This window comes from Callorhinchus milii, unplaced genomic scaffold, assembly GCF_018977255.1.
Source record: "Callorhinchus milii isolate IMCB2004 unplaced genomic scaffold, IMCB_Cmil_1.0 Scaffold2, whole genome shotgun sequence".
In the NCBI taxonomy this organism is placed as follows: domain Eukaryota; kingdom Metazoa; phylum Chordata; class Chondrichthyes; order Chimaeriformes; family Callorhinchidae; genus Callorhinchus; species Callorhinchus milii.
The window spans coordinates 1,622,682-1,645,585 of NW_024704743.1; the positions used below are offsets into that span (position 1 = coordinate 1,622,682).

Here is a 22,904-nt window from a genome sequence, read left to right on the forward strand (position 1 = left end):
CTGATACCGAAAACTGTATACAGTCAATTCACGTTGCAGTACATTCTGTGAAACGCTTTGAGGCGTCTCAACGACGCGATAAGGCGTTGTATCAAATGCAAGGATTATGATCATTATTACTGTGAAGGGAAGGAGTGAAACGTTGGGGGAGTAAGAGCAGCTGAAGTTGGGATTTGGTACTGTGTTGAACCCATTATATACATGCCCTCTGTGAGAGCACATGCAATCATTTTCTTTAAAAAATAAAAAGCCAGCAATAATTTAACAAAGCAGTTAAAAGAAGAGCAAACATTATTCAGCGCCTGAAAGGATGACTTACTGTTGCAAGAGTCAAGTCTATGGGCTTTGAATCAATGTGATGTTTGCGTACAGAGAAGTCTGGAATTGCACCAACGTCACTCAACTCTTCATCGTCAATGTCAGCTGTAAAGCAAGTCAGACCCCATTTATAACTCCTTGCGGCCTCTCAGTGGGGGATACAATAATCTATAATAATAATCCTTGCAATTGATACAAAGCCTGATCATGTCTTCGAGATGTCTCAAAGCGCTTCACAGGATAGACTGTGAAGTGCAGTGACCGTGTATTTTGTGGGAAAAACATGGCAGCCAATTGCGCACAGCAGCGTCCCCACAAACAGTGATGGATTGAATGACCAAATTAATATTTAATTAATCAATTTATTTTCAAGGGATTATTACCCTCCGGAAAAGCGATCCGACAATCGACTAACAACCGGGTTCCTACATACTGCTGGATTAACAGAGGCATGTGGAGTTAGGAAATGTTTTGCCATGCCTGGGAATCAAACCCAGGTCTTCTTGCTTGCGAGGTGAGCGCTCTAACCAGGACTACACTAATTGATAGACTAACGGATAGACTAAGGCAGACTAATGCCAGGAACATTCACAACTCTAACCAGCATTTATCTTGAGGTAAACAGACTAATCTCTCAACTGATGCTCTATTGTGCCATTTTCTGTGAAGAGTCAAAGCAAAAGGGATCCAGCCCTGTGCTAATTCATTGCAGTAGCTTCAGTGTTGCTACACAGTGATAAATATACTACTTTCTGGTACTGTATTATAGAAGCATCTGCTTAGACGTTGATCAGATTTCACTTTGTCTATGTTTCAAATGCTTTGAAAGATAAGAGCTCCTGACTGTGTACTTTTATGTGTTTCTACCTTGTGCAGTGTGACCCTTTGATACCACACGGCAGTTTATTGCTGTCCCACACGCAACAGCAATTTACATTAAACCAACACCTTTCACATCAGGAGGATGTCTCAATAGCTGACTGGGAATCCGAGCCGGTGGGGGGAAGAGAAGGAAGAGTGAAAAAAGGCAGGCCAAAACAAGGCCGAACAGGCCATAACAACACCAACAACTTGTATCTGTATAGCACCCCTCATGCAGAGCAGTGTGCTGGGCGTGTCTACCCCGAGCCAGGGAGAGCAGAGGTGACTGTAAGCACGATCAAACAGGAAAGTCTTTAGGCAGGATTTGAAAGCCGGGAGGTAGGGAGGGAAGGGGGTTAAGGTGATGGGATTGAGGGAGAGTGTGACAGAGTTTCGGGGCATAGTGGCTGAAGGCCACCGATGGTGGAGCAGAGGGAAAAAGGGACAACGAGGAGGCTGGAGCATAAAAGCGGGTATTGAAGGCCAGAGGGAGAGGGCAATGCAGAGGGTCTCCAAGACAGGGGATGAAGCAAACCGTTTGTTTGCTGAGTGAGTGAAGTGCCAGGAGAGCGTGGAACCACAAACAGCACTGAAGGTTACATGCTCGGAACTGAATGTCGGAATCAAGTCAACCTTCATTCTCAGTAATCAGTAATCAGTTCCACGTGGGTCCACAGCGCTGCATAGTTTCCAGAGTTAGGTAAACAGGGCAGGTCCCTCTGCAGAGAGTGCACATTCCATTCCAGACGTGGAAATTTCCATGCAGACCCATGCAGATCTGAGACTCTCAGTCTAGTTAGTTTGGACTATGTTTGGACACTGTAAAGCTCATCGTTTCGCCCACAAATATACAGCACAATTCACTTGACAGTATATTCTGTGAAGCGCTTTGAGACGTCTCGAAGACGTGATAATGCGCTGAATCAAATGCAAGGAATATTATATTATTGTCGTAATCCTCGACACCCAGCTAATCAAAACAACTTACCACCACCTCATTCTGCCTCCTTTGGTCTGCAAAATTGGGCCTGTTGCACGTCCACAGGTTCTGTCAGACACTCTAATCTTCCTCCCAAAATCCGTCGACCTCTCGCCCTCTCTGTTTCACAAACCTCTCTCGAGTGTGCTTTCTCAACGTCCCCCTTTCCTGACTGTGCTGTCATCAGCAGTGCCCTGGAATCAGCAGTGTCCCGTTCATGAGCAGTGTCTGGCTCAGGAACAGGACCAGAGACCCAGAGGGCTGGCTCGATCCCGACATTTCGTTGCCAATTACGTCACCATGAAGCCAGTTCAGTTCCACGGAGACCCAACTTACCCCCCCCCACACCTCACCACCCACCCAATCAGGTCTAACACCCAGGAAGTGCTTATAATTCAGTCCTGTTTCTTAAGTAAGAAAAGCAGAGTTCCCGACTTGCTCCAACTCAATCTATTTTCAGAGCTGCAAAGTAGATTGCATAACACACAGCCCCTTCCTGGGAGAATTCACATCAAATGCAATGATCCACCCCACATGTTTCACGATCTAAAATATGTAGAGAAAAGAGATGAAAAAGGTTTGTAATTGCACTACCTATCTGCAGCCATTCCTCCAGTTGATTTGCCGGTGATGAGCAGAGTGTGGGCTTCCTGGAAAGAGAGCAGAATAGAGGGCAGGTTATTCATATTCTCTGTGAAAGTGCACAATACCACAACTCAGTCCTCACTCGTCCACGACAGGACAGATTGGAAACCACATTATTTGAAAATAAAATTCACCCCGTCAGCAGCTGTATCTTATACACTCTCCATGATCTTATAGAATGGCGGAACAGGCTTGAGGGGCTGAATGGCCTTCTCCTGTTCCTACGTTTCTGTGACTCTGATATTGGTGTGAACCGCAGTAGCCCCTCACCTCTGTATGTAATAGTCCTCGCGCCAATCACAGAGCTCATTTGCTCTCCACCGCACATCACAAGTACTCTGCTTTGTTTGTTGCCGTGTCGAATCTTTCACTGCGTACGCGTAGATAATAAAAATACTAATACTCCTTACATTTGATAAAGCGCCATTTATGGGCGAAACGCGGCAGCCAATTGTGTACATCATTGTCCCACAAACGGATTGAGTGACCAAATTATTATTTTTTTTTGAAAGGATTATCACCCCCGGAAAGCGATCCATCAATCGATTAATAACCAGGTTCCTCTTTACTGTTAGGCAAACAGAGGTGTTTGGAATAAGGAAACTTGACTAATGTTTTGTCCGTCCGGGAATCGAACCCAGGTCTCTTGCTTGAGTATACTCTAACCACTGAGCTACAGCACTTGTATCAATTTATATCAACTCGCCATTTAAGAATGGAACAAAGTTGAGTAAATTAGCTTCCAAATGACGACTGAATTGAAGGATTTTACGCAATCTTAAAGTGGGAGACAAAATGATCTTCGGTGGACGTTTTGGACCTCGGGTATCAAGGCTGAGAGCTCAGTGGTTAGAGCACTCGCTTCGCAAATGAGAGACCTGAGTTCAATCCCAGGCAGAGGGCGAAACCTCGGGCAAGTTTCCTTACCCCACACAGAGCCTAATAATAATCCTCCAAAACCAAAAACAGTAATAAATTGGTCATTTTCAATCTATGACTGTTTGTGGGACATTGCTGTGCGCAATTGGCCGCCGCGTTCGCCCACAAATATACAGTCAATGTGCTTGCGGCCAGCCTCCCATCTCACCCCCACTCCCAGCGCAGAGTCCAGGCTCCCCCACTGTTACGTGCTCTGAGATGCTGTGAGGAGGCAGCAATACAAGAGAACGTTGTTGTCGTTGATAGGCCTGGCTGGGGTTGGGCACATCGCTCCCTCCATCCTTAATTGGGAGGTTTATCTGATCCCTAGAACCGCCTGTGCCCTCAATCGGTGGGAGAGATTTGCAGTTAAGATATCCAAATACTACAATCATTGTGATTAAGTGCATAAAGCAAGAGAAACGGGATGGATTCTCATCACAGAGCATGAATTAAGCTGGGATCTTGATTTACAGAGGTGCAATTACACATAGCAGTGTGATAACTTACATTTATAAAGTGCCTGTCATGCAAAATAAACCTCTCAGTGCTGTACAAAATGAATTAGAAATGAATTAAATGTTGTTTTGCAGTCAAATATGCCAGTTAATTTGCGTCCAGTGACTTCTGAATGCAGTTAATTGGATTAATTGCATGAATTTGAAGCCATGTTACTCTAAAATAGCAACTAGAGAAAAGTATTTTCGAGACCACCTCAAAGCAAGGTCGATATCTAAATTAATGACTGAATTGACGAAGCAATGATGATCTAAAAGCAAACAAACTTGTATTCAATATTGGGCGGTGCGTTTCATATAGGGCCTTTTCATGTCTTCAAGACGTCTCAAATATATTGTAAAGCGAATGGGCTGTTTATTTTGTGGGTGCGAATTGCGCACACAGCAGCGTTCCACAAACAGTCGTGGAATGAGTGACCAAATTATTATTATTATATTTGGAAGGGATTATTACCTCCGGAAAAGTGATCTGACAATCGACTAACAACCGGGTTCCTACTTACTGTTAGGTAAACAGAGGTGCGTGTGTGGAGTAAGGAAACTTGCCCAATGTTTCGCCCCGCCCGGGAATCAAACCCAGGTCCTTTCGCTTGTTAGCTAGCTAGCAAACAAGCAAACAGGGAGATTAGGGGAATTTTATTTAATGCACAGAGTAGTTAGGAGCAGTGCTCGAAGCAGAATCTATATTAGCTTTAAAAAGGGACCTAGATAGATATCTAACTAGAAATGAACCACAGGGCAGGGAAATGGACAGTGCTTTAAAAGGCCTGTAGCTCAGTGGTTAGAGCACTCGTCTCGAAAGTAGACGGCCCGGTTGACGGCAGTTGTTAGTTGACTGGCAAATCGTTTTCCAGGGGTATTGACTCCTCCAAAAAAAATGGGTCACTCAATCCATGGGTCACTCAAAAAATGGGTCACTCAATCCATGACTGTTTATGGGGCACTGCTGTGGCAATTGGCTGCCACATTTTGCCCGCTAAACGCGCAGTCAATCCACTTTGCAATGAAGTGCTTTGAGACATCTCGAAGACGTGATAAGACATAAATTATTTTTTAAAAAGAGCCAGCGCAGACCTTCGTTGTCATGCATAAAAGGGCACTTATCCTATGTCTTTCTCCATTGCTGTCCTTTAGCCTGTGTTCCAGTACAGAAAGATTGACGCGAGATTTCCTCGTCATCTTCCATCCAACAATCATGAATCACTGTGATCGTAAACATGTTGTACTGGAGAGTGTGGTCTGCACACTTCTCTAGTGAAACAGCAAAGTCAAGATTCCAGTAGATACAGTCCTACCGTCAGAAGCAAGCCCCTAATCTCTGAAACACTCTCTCAAAATCCCTTTGCCTCACTCCTTTGCCTACCTTAAAAATCTCTTTCACTCTCTGCAATTATGTTCACAGTCAGTACCCTCACCCCAGCTTAGTGACCCACATCTTCTCTGTAATGCTCTTTGAGTTATTAACCTAAATGAAAGGGAACGTTTAAGTGCAAATCATTTTTTGTACAATCATTAAAATTCAAACGAGTAAATGCACTGACGATTTGGGCACCGAGTCAACTAAATGCCAAAAAATAAATCAGGGTTCAGGATACAAACAGGAAAATGAGGAAAAGTGTTGACGCTTTTGTTGATTATTGAGAGAAGGATCAAGCCTCGTGTCAGAACTTGGAACTGGCAGTCTATGCTGACGCTCCCATGGAGTGGTGTGTGAGCTGTATTGTTGGAGGTGCCGCTGTTCAGACGAGATATTAAATTGAGGCCCCGCCTGCCTTGATCAGGAGGTGAATGTCAAAGATCCCGTGTGCCTAGGGAGTTTCTCCCGGTGTCCCTGGCCCAATCCCCCAAATAAAAATGGGCAAATAGGCTGCCATGTTCGCCTACAAATACAATCACAACATTTCGTTTCACAAATCTGAAGCTCTTTGACGTGTCCTCCTGACTTGAAAGGTGCTGTACCAAACGCAAGGATTATGATTAGTATTATTATTTGATCGCGAGTCTGGTGCTGCAACATTCAGGACAAAGAATGCGATTTTTCAGCAAGAAGAATTCATAACAACACCCAGCAAGCAGGACAGCATCGCAGTTGGACACTGCCATTTTCCTTATGGATCTTTTCCATCACACCGGACCTCGCCGGGCTCCACTGGCTCCCAATCACCGAACGGATCGATTTCAAGATCCTCTCACTCGTTTTCAAATCTCTTCATACCCTCGCACCTCCCCCATCCCACTTACCCACCCCCCTATTCCACCACCCACTGCCTCTGCTTAGTTGGCTCCAGCCTTCAAACTGTCGCTCGTGCCCTCCGCTCCACCAACGGTAGCCGTGCCTTCATCCGCTGCGCTCCGAAGCTCCAGAACTCTCTCCCTCAAGTCCTCCGCCTTGTCCCCTCCATCCCACCTTCGAATTTTGCTTAAAGACCTTCTTTTTTGACCACGTTTATTATGGTCACCTCCCCCTTCCCTCAGGATCAGACTCCGCCACTGTCAAGCGCTCCGGGACTCTACCCCGCATGAAGGGCGCTGTGTTGTTTCCAACATCTCTGAGGGCAGCGGAGAGAAAACACGGCAACAAAGCCAGAACTTTCTGGGAAAGTACATCAAGTTGCCTGGAAAGATAGGTGTGACCCTGGAATGCGTGGGGCAGGGAAGTGCATTTATGGAATACAATGCGAACTTTGGAGCTTTTGCCAGTACAAAATATTTGTCCATTGTCCACCTCGGCCATGAGGGTTATGACTCACACAGCGAAGGGCAAGCCTGTAATATTTTACCGATGGCCAAATTGATAAGCCACTGCCCTAGATTGTTGTGGACAATCCATTGTTTTCTTGAAAAAGAGTTATTGAACCCACATAAAGTTCATCGACTACGATGGTAAGAGTTGGGTGGTTATTTCGGAAACACAAGAGCAAATGGATCGAAAGGCTTTCTACACCTACAAATCTCTCTTGCGATCTTGTGACACGCAAATAGATTGTGACTGGTGATCTTGCCAGGAGAAAAGCAATGACCCAATTACATTTCAAATAAATCTGGGTTTGGATCTCAGAAGGACATGGGGGTAAATGAGAGTTATTAACTCTCAGTAGGTTTTTTTCAGACAGCCTCAGGTCCTGAAATAACCTGTTCAATGGCCTGGAATTTTACATTCCAAGGTCCTGCGTAGCAGGGCCACCAGTTGGTGTCAGTATTCGGCCAAACGCCAGAATTTAAGAACAGAAGAACTGCCCCAACCCTAAAAACTCCTAACATACAAAGTCTTACGAAGAGCCCAGAGGTCGAAACCTGCTCTTTGCCTGAAGAGTTCCAGTGCTGCGGCAGGCAGTGCCTTTAATAGGGAACGATTAAAGCATTTGAGCTATAATGGAGTCCTGTAGCTCAGTGGTTAGAGCATTCGGCCCATTCCCGGAACCTTAGGTAGCTTTCCTTACTGCACATACCTTGGTTCATCTAACAGGAAGTAGGAACCCAGTTGTTAGTCGATTGGCAGATCGCTTTTCCTTAAACAAAATGTGGTCACGCCGTGCATGACGGCTTGTGGAACATTGCTGTGCGCAACTGGCTGCCCGTAAAATATATACAGTCATAAAATATTTACAGTACATTCTGTGACGTGTTTGAGACGTCTCAATGACGTGATAAGGCGCTATTTCAAATTCAAGGATTATCATCATTATTATTGTTATCCATTCCACGAAATTGCCTGTAACTCAACAATTTGCATTCATACAAGTATAATATATTTACATTACATCTCGCAGCAGCGTGTCTCGGAGCACGGTTGAGGAAGGGAGAAGAGGTAGAGGGAGGTAAGCATAGGCACAAAATACTGCAGAAGACAAATTTAGAGTAGTCAGTGTGGCTCACAAATACCAGAGAGCAATTGGACGGCTGTGAGCAAATCTCAGGGACCAGAAGGCAGAAATAAACCTCTCAACCTTACTCTGGGATATATTTTATAGAGGTCATCCTTATCAATGGGTTCAATTGCTTCCTTGTAGCTTATCCATTATTCTTCATACAGATGCGAGGGGAGAAAAACATATCAATCAGAAGACGGCTCTGCTGTTTATAAGAGCCCAGTTCTGCTGTTGACGGGCACTGCTCATTTTCAAAGGAACAACAAAGCCCAGATAGTCAAGCAGCAGCTGTGCAGAACTGACTGGGTTGCACAAGTTAAACATCTACAACAACTTGTAGGGTCTCAGAGCGCTTTACATAGTTTGACTCCAGGCTGGGGAAGTGACTGTCGAAGAGGAAAATCTTCAGGTGGTGAGGCTGAGCGGCGATGGCACAAGTCTCCCGCCTGCCTTTGTTTGTCAATCTCAGTGGACTAACCAGTCAACTTTCCCCTTGGGGAGGGGAAAGGAGAGGGGGAGCAGGGAGATGCGAACGTTGACAGATAAGCAGGGTGCCTTTTGGGGTTCAGCTGGCTCCAAGCTGCATTTGAATACTGATATACATGTGTGCATATATATATATATGTGTGTGTGTGTGTATTTGAATACACAATATATACAGTCAATTCACTTTATAGTCTATTCTGTGAAGCGCTTTGAGACATGTCAAAGATGTGATGAGGAGCTTTATCAAAAGTAAGGATTATTATTATACTGTAAAATGAACTGACGTGGCAGTCAATTGTGCACAGCAGTCAATCCTCTGTGGCAGGTCAGTTCCACTTCCTGAGCCAGGCAGGTTCACAGTTCTCCATGGCATTGCTGGGGACAGCCACCTTGGCGCATGTGCTTTTGTCAGCATCACTGGAAGATCAAACTAGTCACTAGGAGCAGGAATTCTTTCCACTCGTCTCCTGTTAACCCTACAACCTGAAGCCCTAATGGTTAGGGTAACCCAGCAACAGGAAGACAAGCAGCAGAAAGTTTTTGCCATTATGCCATTTGAGCATTATGCTCAAATGTCTCCAGGGAGAAAGTCTGAACTCTCACAAGTTTGGTTTAGAGACTATTAAACAACAATAATAATCCTTGCATTTGATATAGTGCCTTATCATGTCTTCAAGACGTCTCAAAGCCCTTCACAGGATACACTGTAAAGTGAATTGACTGAGTATTCTGAGTATTGTGGGGGAAACACAGCGGTCAGTTGCAGACAGCAGTGTCCCACAAACAGTAGAGGATTGAGTGACCAATTTATTATTTTTTTAAAACATTTTTGTAGGGATTATTACCCCCGGAAAGCGATCCGCCAATCGACTAACAACTGGGTTCCTACTTACTGCTAGGTAAGAGGCATGTGCGTGGAGTAAGGAAACTTGCCCAGCATTTCGCCCTACCCGGGATTCAAATCCGGGTCCTTTCACTTGCGAAGCGAGCGCTCTAACCACTGAGCTGCAGAACTCTACACCTGAGAATCTCCAACAACGCAGCACTCTCCTAACACGGTACTGGAGTTTCAGCTGAGGCTGCGAGTTCAAAGTCCGGATGAGGCTTGAACACACTTCCTTTTGACTTAGAGGTAAGAGTGCCGTAGTCTGAGCCAGACTGACCGATGCCATGTTAAAGCTAAGAGGTTTAATTTTGAGTCACGCTCACTTGACCACAGCTACAAGAACATTCAAGCTTATTGTGCCCAGTGTGCACTCTGGTTGGAAAGATAACTTCAGGATAACCTCCTAAAGCATCAGGGCCTCAGTTTTGCTTCTGGCTTCTGTCAGGGAGCCCGAGGGACAAGTCTTCAATCAGTCTCAGATAAGCGTTCAAACAACAGAGCTTCTACAATACCAGACTGACTGAGGCCATGCAGAGACTGCAAGCTTTCCCCCACACCCCTACCAAATCACCCTGGGGCCTAAAGTTCCAACTAGTCTTTGCCAGCATCTCATCATAAAACTGATGATTTCTCAGTTTTAAACGGTGATTTGCCCCCCACCCCACCCCAGGACGGACGACTTTCAAATGAAGGCGGATTTGAATGGTTTTCCACAATCCAGCATTGATCTTTAAATTTTAAGTTAAAATAGCCTCAAATGACTACGTTTAAATGTGGAGTTTCGAGCTCCTGGTATAAAGGAGTCCTGTATGGTTAGAGGAAGCGGGTTCGATTCCCGGGTGTGAAACCTCAGGCAAGTTTCCTTACTCCACACACACGCCTCTGTTTACCTACCAGTAAATAGGAACCTGGTTGTTAGGGGACATAACTTGTGTCCTAATTTAGGGGGGGGGGGGGTTGGGGGAAGGAGAAGTGAAGACAGGCGATGTTGTGGAATTGAAGAAAGCAGAGAGAGTCAGAGGATTTAGAGGATGATCAAGGGTAGAACACGACACCGGGTCCTTAAGTGCCTGTACAGCGGATGCTGTCAGCACCTGAGGTGAGAATTACTGGCGGGAGAGACTAGGTGTCGGGAACATTCGATTGAAGAAAAACAGAACTCATGACTTGATGCTTGAAGGCCATCAGTCACAAAGGACCAGTGGGCTTGGAGTTGAGGGGAGAGGCAGTGAGATAGAGTTCAGGCATCATCTACAACCCACTGTTCAAAGGAAATATTTGAATGTAGGTGAATTGAAAGTATGGTCCCAATGTAAACACACTCAGGTTTGTTGCCCAGCAATGCTGGAGTCAGGGGGGGGTGGGGGGGGGTGGGGAGGGGGGGGGTGAGGGTGAGTCTGCACCAGGCTATTAGACAATTGGCAGATCGCTTTCAGTAATAATACCTCCCCGCAAAAAATTGTCAGTCAATCCACGACTGTGTGGGGATGGGGAACCATATTTTACCCAAACACACAGTTAATGCACTTTATCGTATATTCTGTGAAGCGCTTTGAGATGTCTCAATGACCCGATAAGGACTATATCAAATGCAAGTATGATTATTATTGTTTTCATTTGATCAAATAATCATCATCCTTGCATTTGATATCTCACTTTTCACAGCAACGGGAGGATGTCGTAAAGTGCTTCGCAGGATCTACCACAAAGTGCAGCGACTGTGCGTTTTGTGGGCAAACACAGTAGCCAATTTGCGCACAGCAGTGTCCTGCAAATGGACGGAAATTATGGAATATTACTATAAAGAACAGGCCATTCTGTCCCCTTCAAGTCTGCATTAGTGTATATTTCTCCACATGAACTAGCTAATCTAATATTATTAATGCTCACACTCCATATTACAATGCCTCATATCTCCATGTTAATTATATCCACTTAATTTGCATTAGGCACCGACACAGAAATGTAGTGAAGCCATGGTACCCCCATTAAAAGTTAAGTTTTTGCCAGAGCGAGGTTCCCAAGGCATGTGATTTGCTTTGCCCATAAAACGGGACTGCAGACCAGTATGTGAGGCAAGTGTGTTTATTGCGGTAACAGGGAGAGGGTTGGATTGAGAAAGTCAGAGAGAGAGAGAGAGAGGAGAGTGATAGAGAATGTTAGAAAGACATAGAAAATTTGTGTCTGAAAAAAGGCAGAGAGAGAGAGAGAGAGAGAAGAGAGAGCTGACATAATTGTATTATAGAACCATCGTAATCTTGACAGAAATTCTTTGATTAGTGCTTATTGTCATTTTATATTGGGTTCAGTCCCAATTAGTTCGTAATATCGTCTCACTACTGTAAATCTTGGTCGAAAGAACCATGCAGTTTATCCAATGAGGTAACCCTGCCTGTAAGTAGTAGTTACTCCCTCGCACTGTATGTTGGATTATGTATTTAGTCACAATTCAAACGTGTAAACCTGCAAGTTATCCTCACGGGTTCTTAAGTTATCTACTTGTGACTCATTGCTCTGTGCCCATGGTTTGCACATAGCGCAGAGACGCTTGCACCGAGACCGCCCCTTTAGGCAGTCCGAGGGCAAGTGGCGGTAGAGCCTCGGTGGAATGCAAATGGGTCAGAAGGCAGGAAAACGCTGCCGCATGGTGGCCAAGCGGTGAACTGAACGATGTTCAGTACCACTGCACCGCAGGGAGTAGAATCGCATACAGGCGTATTTATTTCGTTGTGCTCTCTCACCAGGTACTCGCTATCCACCAAGTGTCAATCCTGCAACTCCCTGCCTCAATCGCCCGCCTGGCCTCCCCCCTGCCCCCTCTTTATTTATCTTTAAACCCCCATCGTCGACTACATCCGTGGTCAACTCCCCGTCCTCTTTCGCTCAGCATTCAACCCACGACTGTACGAGGCTATCCCACATGAAGCACTATTGGGAGCAGAGGACATACACATACACACAATACGCATGCCCGCGCACACGCTCGCACGCGCGCAAATCCTGCATAAGGTGTGCACCAATTTTATAGAAACAAGAGGCCATTCAGCTCATCGAGCCCAAAGTGGCGCTCACTCCACTCAACACAGCAAAGAACTTCACCCCGAGTCTCGCTTGTGACTCTGGAGGGAGGATTTGGAGTTGAGGTATGAACTAATAATCCTGTATCTCAGTGGTTAGATCACTCGCCTGACAAGCTGGGCGATTCCCGGCAGGGTGAAACCTTGGGTGAGTTTCCTTACTCCACGCGCTGATAGTAATCCCTCAAGAAAAAGAAAACAAAAAAACCCAGAAATAAATTGGTCACTTCAATCCATGACTGCTTGCGGGGACGCTGCTGTGCGCAATTGGCTGCCGCGTTTCGCTCACAGAACACACAGTCACTTTACTTTGCAGTATATTCTGTGAAGCTCTTTGAGACGTCTCAAAGACGTGAAAAGCGCTGTATCACGTGCCAGGGTTATTATGATTTATTTTATTATTGCGGGGCAGTATGGGTTACTATTGTTCCCTTGATATCAAATGGGTTCTTGTGAATTCCTCGTTTATTCCTTTCACAAATCTGCGTCAAGTTTCCTATCAAATGTTTTCAGCCTCCAATTGCTATTTCTGGCAAAGCATTCCATATTCCAACAGGCCCACGACCGGGGTCCCCCCTCAACTCTCCCAGTGATGCCCCTAATCTCCCATCCCCCAAGTTACCAATCTATCAGTCTGGCCGTGGGAGACGTCACTTTCCATTGAAAACAATAGACTGTGCGTGAGGTCGCATGACCACTGACTGGTTGCCTTGACTTGTGGGCTTAAAACTCTACAACTACGCCGGGCTTAGAAGTCAAATTATAAATCATGAAGTCAGTCCTAATCAATCAGGATTCTTTGGATGCACTTGCCTTGGTGAAGTGCTTGCTTTCTCACAAGGAATGCCAACGTTGCGCAGTCATTACACAGTGTGAGGGGTAAAGGCTGCTATCCAACACAATGCAGGCAGTTCGCAGCAACTGCGAACGCATTCCATTCCTTATTTTAAAGAATGTTTATTGATTAGCTGAAAAATGACTATTCAAACCCTTCTTGATGACCATTCCCCTGTTCCCCCCCCTGACTTTGGCACAATGGCTTGGACGGATCTCTTCCCCCAATCACTCATCAACTATCTTAAGCTCTGGCTTAAGTCCCTTGAACACTTCTTAAATCACGTTAAAGACCCCATGAGACTATTGAAAGAAAAAAAAAGGACTTTCTCCTAGTCTTCTGATTAACGATCTTCCAGTTCAAATTCGTAGGTCAACCCATGGTTGTTTGTGGGGCATTGCCTTGCGCAAAACGGCTGCAGCATTTGCCTACGAATGCAGTCACTACACTAATTGCTGTAATTGAATTGAACGTGATAATGTGCAATAGAAATAACTCTAACTCTTTTTACCCTAATCTCTCCATTCAATTTCCTTGCGATCTTGAAGATGTACTTCTCAACCACATGGTTACATTGAACACACTGGTGTCTGTAAACAGTACTGTATACAAAGATTTATCTTTTCCTCATAACTTCATAAAACTTAATAGTTTTCCTTACATTTGATGCAGCGTCTTATTTACAAATATTAAGGCATCACAAAGTGTTTCACGGGAATTACCGTAAACTTTGCGCCCTTCATGCGGGGTAGCGTCCCAGAGCACTTGAGTCTGACCCCAAGCCGGGGGAGGGAGGAAATTTAGTGACTGTGTATTTTGTAGGCAAACTCGGCAGCTATGTCCTAGGAAGCGAATGGCCAATTTTATTGTGTAGAGGATTGTTAGCCACCATCAATAAGATCACCTCCTTCTCCTCTTCCACCGAATTTTACTTTCTCCACCGTAAGCATCTAAAGCTCGAAACAGCTTGTGATCATTGCCATAGATTTGAAGATGGTGCAGAATTTCAGAAGAATCATCCAAATTAAACAGAATTGAAATTCGAAAGTAACAACAATAAATAATCCTTGCATTTGATGTAGTGCTTTATCACGTCGCTGAGACGCTAGATCAAATGCAAGGACTATTTACGTTTGCAAATAATCAAGGGGCTTCACAGAATGTACTGTAAGGTGTAGTGACTGTGTGTTTTGGGGGCGAGGGTATCAGCAGGAGCTCATCTCGAACCTCTGGGCCTCTTTTGCCAAGTTCAGTTTGGAGGTAGTACAAGTCAAACAGCCAGTGAGCCTGACACGGTGTCCACTCTGTGACAGGCAAACAAAAACCAAGTAAATTACGTGCGTGGCATAGCTGGACAAGCAGGCTGAGCGAACAGGAACAGCTTCACTCAGCCACCAAGGCCCGTTCGAGCTCAGAGCAAAGGTCAGTGTTGAAGAAAGGAATAAGAAGCCAGACTGTACACAGCAGGGAAAAAGGAAAATGGAGCATAACGCAGATTCTTGCAATAATAAGAACTTTTTACATCCAAAGTAACTTGTTACATTAGTGCTTCTAAGGTCCTTCATTCCTACAATAACAACACATTGATGCAGCACCATTCACGCGGGGTAGTGTTCTGGAGCGCTTAACCGCTCCTACCTTAACCGCTAGGTATTGTGGCAAAGCAGCAAGTGTAATCACATCCAGCACTCTCCTATGTCTGCAGAAGGCTCTCCCCATTATAAGGCGCTATACAAATGTAATTTGTTGTGCTGCTGTTGCTATGGTCTCCGAATGTAATGCTAGTCAAACCCTACCGCACTGATGGCAAAACACAACCCTTGGACCCCAGTCTCTGCTCCCACAATGAATACAGAAAAATAGCTGGACGTAGAAAAGCTGGCAAATGAAATTTCAAATCAAAGCAAAGAGGACGGAGGAGAATTCGAGTGACCCTGGGTTTTAGCTGTTACATGATCAGCTGCTCCCTCTCATGGTCCATCAAAGTATTGTACCTTATCTGGAAACACGGCATCCCTTCACAAATATTATTCCCCGCTCTTGATATATAAAAGACGTTCCATCACTCAATCCGAGACTGTTTGTGGGCACTCTGCTGTGCACAATTGGCTGCTGAGTATCGCCCACAAAATGTACAATCAATTTACTTTACAGTGATAAGGCATTCTGTCAAATGAAAGGATTATTATTATATCTTCAAGGTCCACCTGAAAAACAGTGGCAGGACCTCGGGTTAGTGTCTCATTTGAAGGACTGAACTTACAGCCCTTCCCCAGTGTTACCTTAGTGCAAGCCTGACCTGATGTGAGGACGAACCTTCTAACCCAGATGGGAGCAGATGAAGCCACAATGGACCTACCTGGAGTACAAGTCTTCAGTCTTCCTGGTGCTGTTTTCTCTTGATTTACGCTCCAGGCTGGTGGATTCCGGAGCGAAGCTGACTTTCTTATTCTTCTCATGCGGGCCGGAGTTCAGATTGGATAGCGTTTTCCTCTCCTGGCCACTGTGGGCTGCCCTCCGATCCCTGTCCGACATCTTGTCCGTCGCCGGATCATCCAGGGCATCGCTGAAGATTCTGGCGTCTTGAGGTTTCAGGCTGCTGCGGACACCCAGGATTGAAGCGGGAGTTTTCTTCTGTGGATAATCCAGGACGGGAGTGGGCTCCGCTGGGATCATGCCGTCCGCAGACGGGTTGGGGCTCAGCCACTCTGGGCTGGCAGCGTTTTCCAGCATGCTGCCTGCCTGCCGTGCGTAGCATTTTAAGCCAGAACTGGAGTCGCTGTCGTTTGGTTGTAGAAAGAGGCTGGATCCCGAAGCCCTCTTGCTAAGGCGCTTCCTGGAAGAATCCTACACAGCGTTTGAAAGAAACAAACATCAACTAGATGGGAGCACTCAGACAAATGGTACTGTACAAACGTTACAGCACAGCAACTTGCATTTCTATAGCGCCCCTCACGCAGAGTAGCGTCCCGGAGCGCTTATCAGTGGTGCAGCACAATGCTAGGCCAGGAAGAAGGTGACCTTAAGCACGGTCAAATAGGAAGGTCTTCAGGCACGACCAGGCAAGAAGAAAACATATGGCTGCAGGGTCTTTATCCACACCCGGTGATCCTGTGGCTCGGTTGAGTGAAACCCACCATATAATCGCTTGCTGTTGACCAGGTCTTTACACAGAGAATTGTTACAGTCTGGAATGCACTGCCTGAAATGCTGGTGGAAACTGATTCAATAACAACTTTCAAAAGGAAATTAAGATAGGGACTTGAAAAGCAAAATCTTGCAAGAATGTGGGGAGAGTGGGGGAATGGGACTGATTGGGTAGCTCTTCCAAAGAGCCGGCACGATGGGCCCAATGGCCTCCTCGTGCGCTGTAATATTTTATGATTCTAAGTGCCTACGTACCTCCTGCAAAGTGGCGACTGGCCCGGTCATCATGCCGCGTACAATCCGGCTGGACTTGATCTTGTGCGACTCTGTGCCTCTGCTCTCCACTGGGAACATGACAACTCTGCCACATTCCACGCTGCTCCCTGGTGGCAGGAGGCTGGTGGGCAGGAGCCCGGGTTCCCCTCCCGAAGGGCAGCCCCCGATGCTGTTGCTGCTGGAGATTCGCTCCTTTTTCTTGTGGATACTCTGCAGAGTCTTGGAGGAAGAAACAGACATACAGGGCGCACCATACGAATCATTAGGCAATCTAGAAAACAGAATGAGATCATTGATATCAGGTCGCGGTCACAAAGAACGGGCAGACGGGACCTCGGTTTAACATCTCGTCTCAACCGAAGGCTGTGATTTCAACGTTGCTTACCATTCAGCCTTTCAGAACTTTCTGTTTAAGGTCGAACTCATATAATGCTAATAATCTTTGCATTTGATATAGAACCTTATCACGTCTTTGAGACATCTCAAAGCACTATATATTCATAGGTTTGTTCCCATAATCAGTCACAGGATATTACAATATAGAATTGATTACTCTGAGTGCCCACTGTGGCTGAATCAATAGCATCATTGAAAAGGGATTGGATAAGCACCTGAGCAATTAAAACAGTCACGATTATGGTGATAGAGCTGGAACACGAGATTAATACAAACGGTAATTTAAAAAACACAGAGGAGGCAAGATTGGTATAAATGAGGCACTTTGTTCACACAGGTTCGGATGAAAAAGGCCCTCGGCCCGTTTAATTTCACCCTTCACCGGGAAACAAAATAAAACTGTGGGACACTGCTGTGCGAAATTGGCTTACACGTTTCGTTCACAAAATATAGTGTCAATTCACTTAACAGATATTCCGTGAAGCGCTGTGAGGTGTGTGGATACACACTCAAATCACTCACCACAGCAGGTCTGTCTTTTCTGGAACCTGCCGCCTCACAAAAACTAGACCGTCCATTCCCTTTCAAACACTACAGGTAGAGAGAGCCCTTGACCATAGATCACTTTTCTCCTTTTCAAGGTCTATCTCAAGATCTACCCCATTCACCTCACTTTCCCCCACCACCGAGTGCCAAGAGCTTTAAGACGTGATACGGTGCTGTATCAAATGCAAGTTTTATTATTATTAGGATGTTCTCCCGCCACTGCATAAAATGGAAATTTGCGTTGTGCTGTATGTATTATATACTGTAACTTTGGAACCTCACCCGAATCTGGCCTTTCCTCACCCCCCAATGCAGACAGGATCCTTCAATCACGCCTTTTGTCACCTCTAGACTCGATTTCTCCAAAACTCTCTTCGCTGGCCTCCCTAGCTTAACCCACTGCAAGCTCCAGCTCATCTAGAGCTCCCCAGCTCATCTAGAGCTCCCCGTAGCCCCATCTTTGCTGCTTCTATAACCAATTTGTCTGCTTACACACACTGGCTCCAACATCATAATGTAGCGACACCTATCTGAGAACAGTGGGACAATAGCTCATTGTGATCTCCCACAGCAGGTGGTTAGCACTGGCTGGAAACTGCAGGTATAAAAGCACAGCGCCAGACACAATTTCTCTTACACGAATAAAGAAACGGGATTCAAGCCTCGCATCTGGTAATAGCTCCTTATCATGTCGCCAAACCGCTTCGCATTAACAACTGTCAAGTCTGACAATTGCGTATTTAAAGGTGAACGTGGCAGCCGATTGGCGTACAGCAATGTCCCACAAACATCCAGGGAGTGAATAGTTATTATAATATTTGCACTTGGTGTAGGGCCTTATCACGTCGTCGAAACGTCTCAAAGCGCTTCACAGAATATAGTGTGGAGTAACTGTATTTGTGGGAGAAATGCAGCAGCCAAATGCGCATTGCGGTGTCCTACAAACAGTCGTGGATTGAGGACCGCATTTTATTTTAAGGGATTAAGCCTAATTTCAGGCCAAGGAAGCCTTATTACATCAGTTTCAGCCCGGCTCAGTTGGTAGCATTCTCACCTCCGTCTCTGAAGGTTGCTTAAGTGGACGTTAAAAAGATTCCACGGCACTGTTTAAAAAGTCTCTCTCGCTCTTTCCCACGATTCTGCCCAATTGGTCACTCACTTCAAGGTTGTCTGTGGGCCACTAACATGTGCAAATTGGCTGCCACGTTTCCCCAAAGCGCAGTCACACCACTGTACTGTACATCCTGTGAAGCGCTCTGAGATGTCTCGACGATGCGATTAAGGCGCTATGTCAAATGCAAGGCTCACCACTGATTCTGCTTGTACCTGCAAATCTCTGTTTTATTCAGGTCCGACACCGCTAAACCTCCGCCTTTGTCCTCATCGCACAGGTCGTAGATGTTTATGAAGGTGTTATCGATACGCGACGTGCTGCCTCGCTGGTTTAAGATGGCTGGGGTTCGGATGCTGTCCCTCGTCAAGTTCTTTGCGTTTTCAGAACTCTCCAGGAAGTATTTCGTGATTATCTCCAGCATCGTCCTGAAAGGCATCAACTGATCCTGTTTTTTTTAAAAAAAGAGGTAAATACATTGAATTTTCAATAGAAGTTACTGCAAAGGAATAAATAGATCAACGTAAAGCTTGTAGCCGGAATTCAGTTCAGCGAATGATTTTGCCCACAAAACACCCGGTCCATTACACTCGCAAGGATTATTATTATTCCATCCCACAATCCCAATCCCTTTGCCTTGCTCCCTCCATGCCTCCTTCAAGGTATGACTCAAGACCCTCCTTTTCGACCTCCCCCCTACCTCTCTGGCCTCCCTCACCCCAACCCTGCCCCCACACGCTCGGGTTCTGATCCCCAACTGTTCAGCGCCTTGGGACGTCCTCCCGAGGTGAAAGGCCCTTTACAAGTGTAATTTTGTTGTTGTTGTTCATCCAGCCCGAGACCATTTCAACTTCAGGCCATCTGCTCCCTCCCTCCCTTCAAGGCATATCAAGACCTAACTCTTTGATCACGCTTTCGGTCATCTTTTCCTCTCCCCGGTCTAACGGGTGAGATTGGATTGCATCTTCCCACAGTCCAAGATTTAAGTAAAATTTAAAGGGCAACTGACGAGAGATGTGTCTGCCATCTATAAGTAAGTGTAAGCTCCGCAAAGGCCTGTCTACCGGGGTGAAAAGCACCGTTAGCAATAAAAAAACACAACAAATTGCATGTGATAGAAATAAGGATGTGGTAAAACACTGCAGCAGGTGGAATTATGAAAGGTGTTTCTTGAAGCCCTTATGTTCCCCGCAGCGCTAATGTTTGGTTCAACAAATGAAGTACATTCACCTTGTTCTGCTTATACAGCGATTCCAAATGTAACACTTTCTTCAGCTCATTTCGGTTGTTGATGCTGGTCTCACTGCGTGGAAATTCTTGGTCCATGGCTGCAATTGTCTTCTTTAAACCCTGGGAAAGGACAAAATGCCACAGAGCTGTCAGAACAGTTACAGTTACCAATCATAATCATAATAATAAATTGACCACTTCAATCCACGACTGTTGGGTGTATTGCAAGGAATTTTATTATCATTATTATTATTATTATTATTATTATAATATGCGCACTTGCTCTCTGAAAGCCAGTTTACCTAATTCCAGTATTAGTGCAGGTTAAGAACCAAGATTTCAGGTCCCTGGTACGGAGGTAACTGCTGGAGTTTAACCAGCTAAACACACAAGCCTTGGCATTGTAAACATATAACTTGCCATGGGTAGTAATAATAAATAATAATAATAATCCTTGCATTTGATATAGCGCCTTATCACATCTTTGAGAGGTCTCAAAGTGCTTCAAAAGATATATTGTAGAGAATTGACTATAGTTTGTTGGCAGCCAATTGCGCACAGCAGTGGCCCACGAATAGTTGATACATCAACAGAATTACATAACAGGAGCCAATTCCAGCTCCCAGTGATTTACACATTAATATGACTGTACACACGCTCACTTCTCATACCTGCCCTCTTTGGCAGGACACCTGCAAAGTTACCATCAGCTCAAGAACCATTATGTTCCCAAATATAGATTTTATGCCTCCCACAGACTCACTGGTTTCTTTAGCTCCACCATCCATACAATTCAGATAATCCAGATCTCCCAACGCCTGCATCCTCACCCACACCCCCAAATTCACTGGCTCACCGTCTTGATTTCAAGGTCCTCACCCTCTAATCTCTTCAGGTTAGCAAGAGCCAAACCTTGGGAACTCCAGAGTGTGCACTGGGATACTGCTGGAGTCCCAACCAGCTAACCATCAAAAACCACATAGCTTACTATTGAGAGCTTTCCCGCTGCTTGTCCAGCCAGGAAAACCCTGCAAGGGCTTTGGCTTGCAGGGTTAACAGGAGCCGAGTGGGAGGAATCCTGGCTCCCAGTGACTGATCTGCTCTTCCAAGTCCTGCCAACGAGCCAGGCTGGGTTGTGTTGTCATCGGCAATGCCCTGGAGCACTACAGACCCACCTGGCTCAGAAACCAGGTTAGGGACCGTCACAGAGGGCTGGCTCGATTCCGACATTTCGTTGCCAAACATGTCACCTTGGAGCCAGTTACGTTGAATTGTCAGAAGTGCTGTCCTCCGAATGAGACGTGAAACCAAGGTCATGTGGGCTGTTCTTCAGGTTAACATCAATGATTCTATTAACCTATTCAAAAAGAGAAGGGAGTTTCTCCCCGTATCCTTGCCAACAATCCTCAGTTACGTTGCTAATTCACTTTGTGGGTGTTTGTGGAACTTTTTCGGTGCTCAAATGTCTGCTGCATTTACCTACAAAAACAGCCATGACATTTGACAGTAATCACTGGGAAATATTTTGAGACACTGACGTGATAAGACTCAATAAAAAAAAGTAAGTTCTTTCTTTCAAATGAGCTGTCAAGGCAAAGTCATCTCCAGCGACACACTATTTCTGATCACCAAAAGTCGTTTTGCATCTCAATGCTTTCCAGAAAAGATAATCAGCCTTACATTTTCCTCAGAAAAGTAGATTACTTCCAATGATCTGACAATATCATTACTGTTAGACACTGTCCTTCACCTAGCATATACTGGCAGCTGCTAAAAAAAATTGAGAATAAAGTTGGGAGTCCGCCACAAATAATATATAGAGTGAGAACAAAACATGATGCACCGTCTCACAGAATATCAAGTTGCTTCGAATGCCAAATTGCGAAATAATTTGCTCTCCTCCGCATAATGGCTGCTCAGTTTTCTGCAGTGACGAGTGCTTATTTCTGAATTTTTAAAAGAGAGAGACTGGCAGAGCAGGAGAAAATGAGCGAGCTATTTCATCTGTAACAACACAGATGTCATGGGGGATAATCACAAGATTCAAAGATCAGAAGCGTGAGGCGTCAATGGCGACTTAAAAATTTATAACTCGCTTGACAGCTCAGTGGATAAACGAAACACAACTGGGGAGGCTTCATACCTGATCCGGTTTGAAGCGTTCCCAGTTGTGCAGTTTTCTGAACGGAGTGGAAATCGGGGGTGCACGATTGCCATGAGATTTTTGAAAGGGACAGAAGGTTGCCTACTTCTGGTGACTCCGCTGGAAAGTGTAGGTGTGTGATCATACAATCAGGCCCCGCTTTGAGATCGGACACATCTGCAGCCTCAACACCTAGGAACAGAGACTTGCAGAACCACCTTCATTTCCCTCCACCCAATATGAGGCCGTCACCATCGCCGACAGATAGATACAGATGAACCCCCCTCCTCCCACAACTGTAATCCAACCTCTTAGAAACAGAAACCCCTTTCCTCCAACTGTATTGAGATATCTGCCACCTCACTGACCGGAAACAGAGATGCAATTCCCCCACCACACACACACACCGCGCCCCAGATAATCCCACATCCCAACTCCCCTCCACACAACCCCATTATCTTCTAACAGACACCCCATGCCCTTCCTCACACCCCTCCCTCGTGTATTCCTGGATCTAAGCTCACACACACCACCCCGATTCCCCCAAAATTGAGACAACAAAATTACATCTGAATAGCGCCTTTCATGTTGGGAGGACGTCCCAAGGTGCTGGACAATCAGTGTTTCGGACCTGAGCTGGGGGCCGCGATCGGGGAGGGTGGA

The 22,904-nt window shown here is 45.6% G+C and overlaps 1 protein-coding gene across 1 annotated transcript in view; it reads right to left on the reverse strand.

The window, feature by feature from the left end:
• The window catches only part of mindy4 (MINDY lysine 48 deubiquitinase 4), a 54,912-nt gene that overhangs the window by 30,040 nt on the left and 1,968 nt on the right, over positions 1–22,904 (reverse strand). The window contains exons 2-7 of the mRNA XM_007910072.2: positions 20,099–20,218; positions 19,084–19,316; positions 16,795–17,086; positions 15,752–16,239; positions 2,753–2,808; positions 320–423 (exon numbers count right to left, since the gene is read on the reverse strand). Coding sequence (XP_007908263.2) covers positions 320–423; positions 2,753–2,808; positions 15,752–16,239; positions 16,795–17,086; positions 19,084–19,316; positions 20,099–20,218 — 1,293 coding nt within the window. The remainder of the gene's footprint in view (positions 1–319; positions 424–2,752; positions 2,809–15,751; positions 16,240–16,794; positions 17,087–19,083; positions 19,317–20,098; positions 20,219–22,904) is intronic.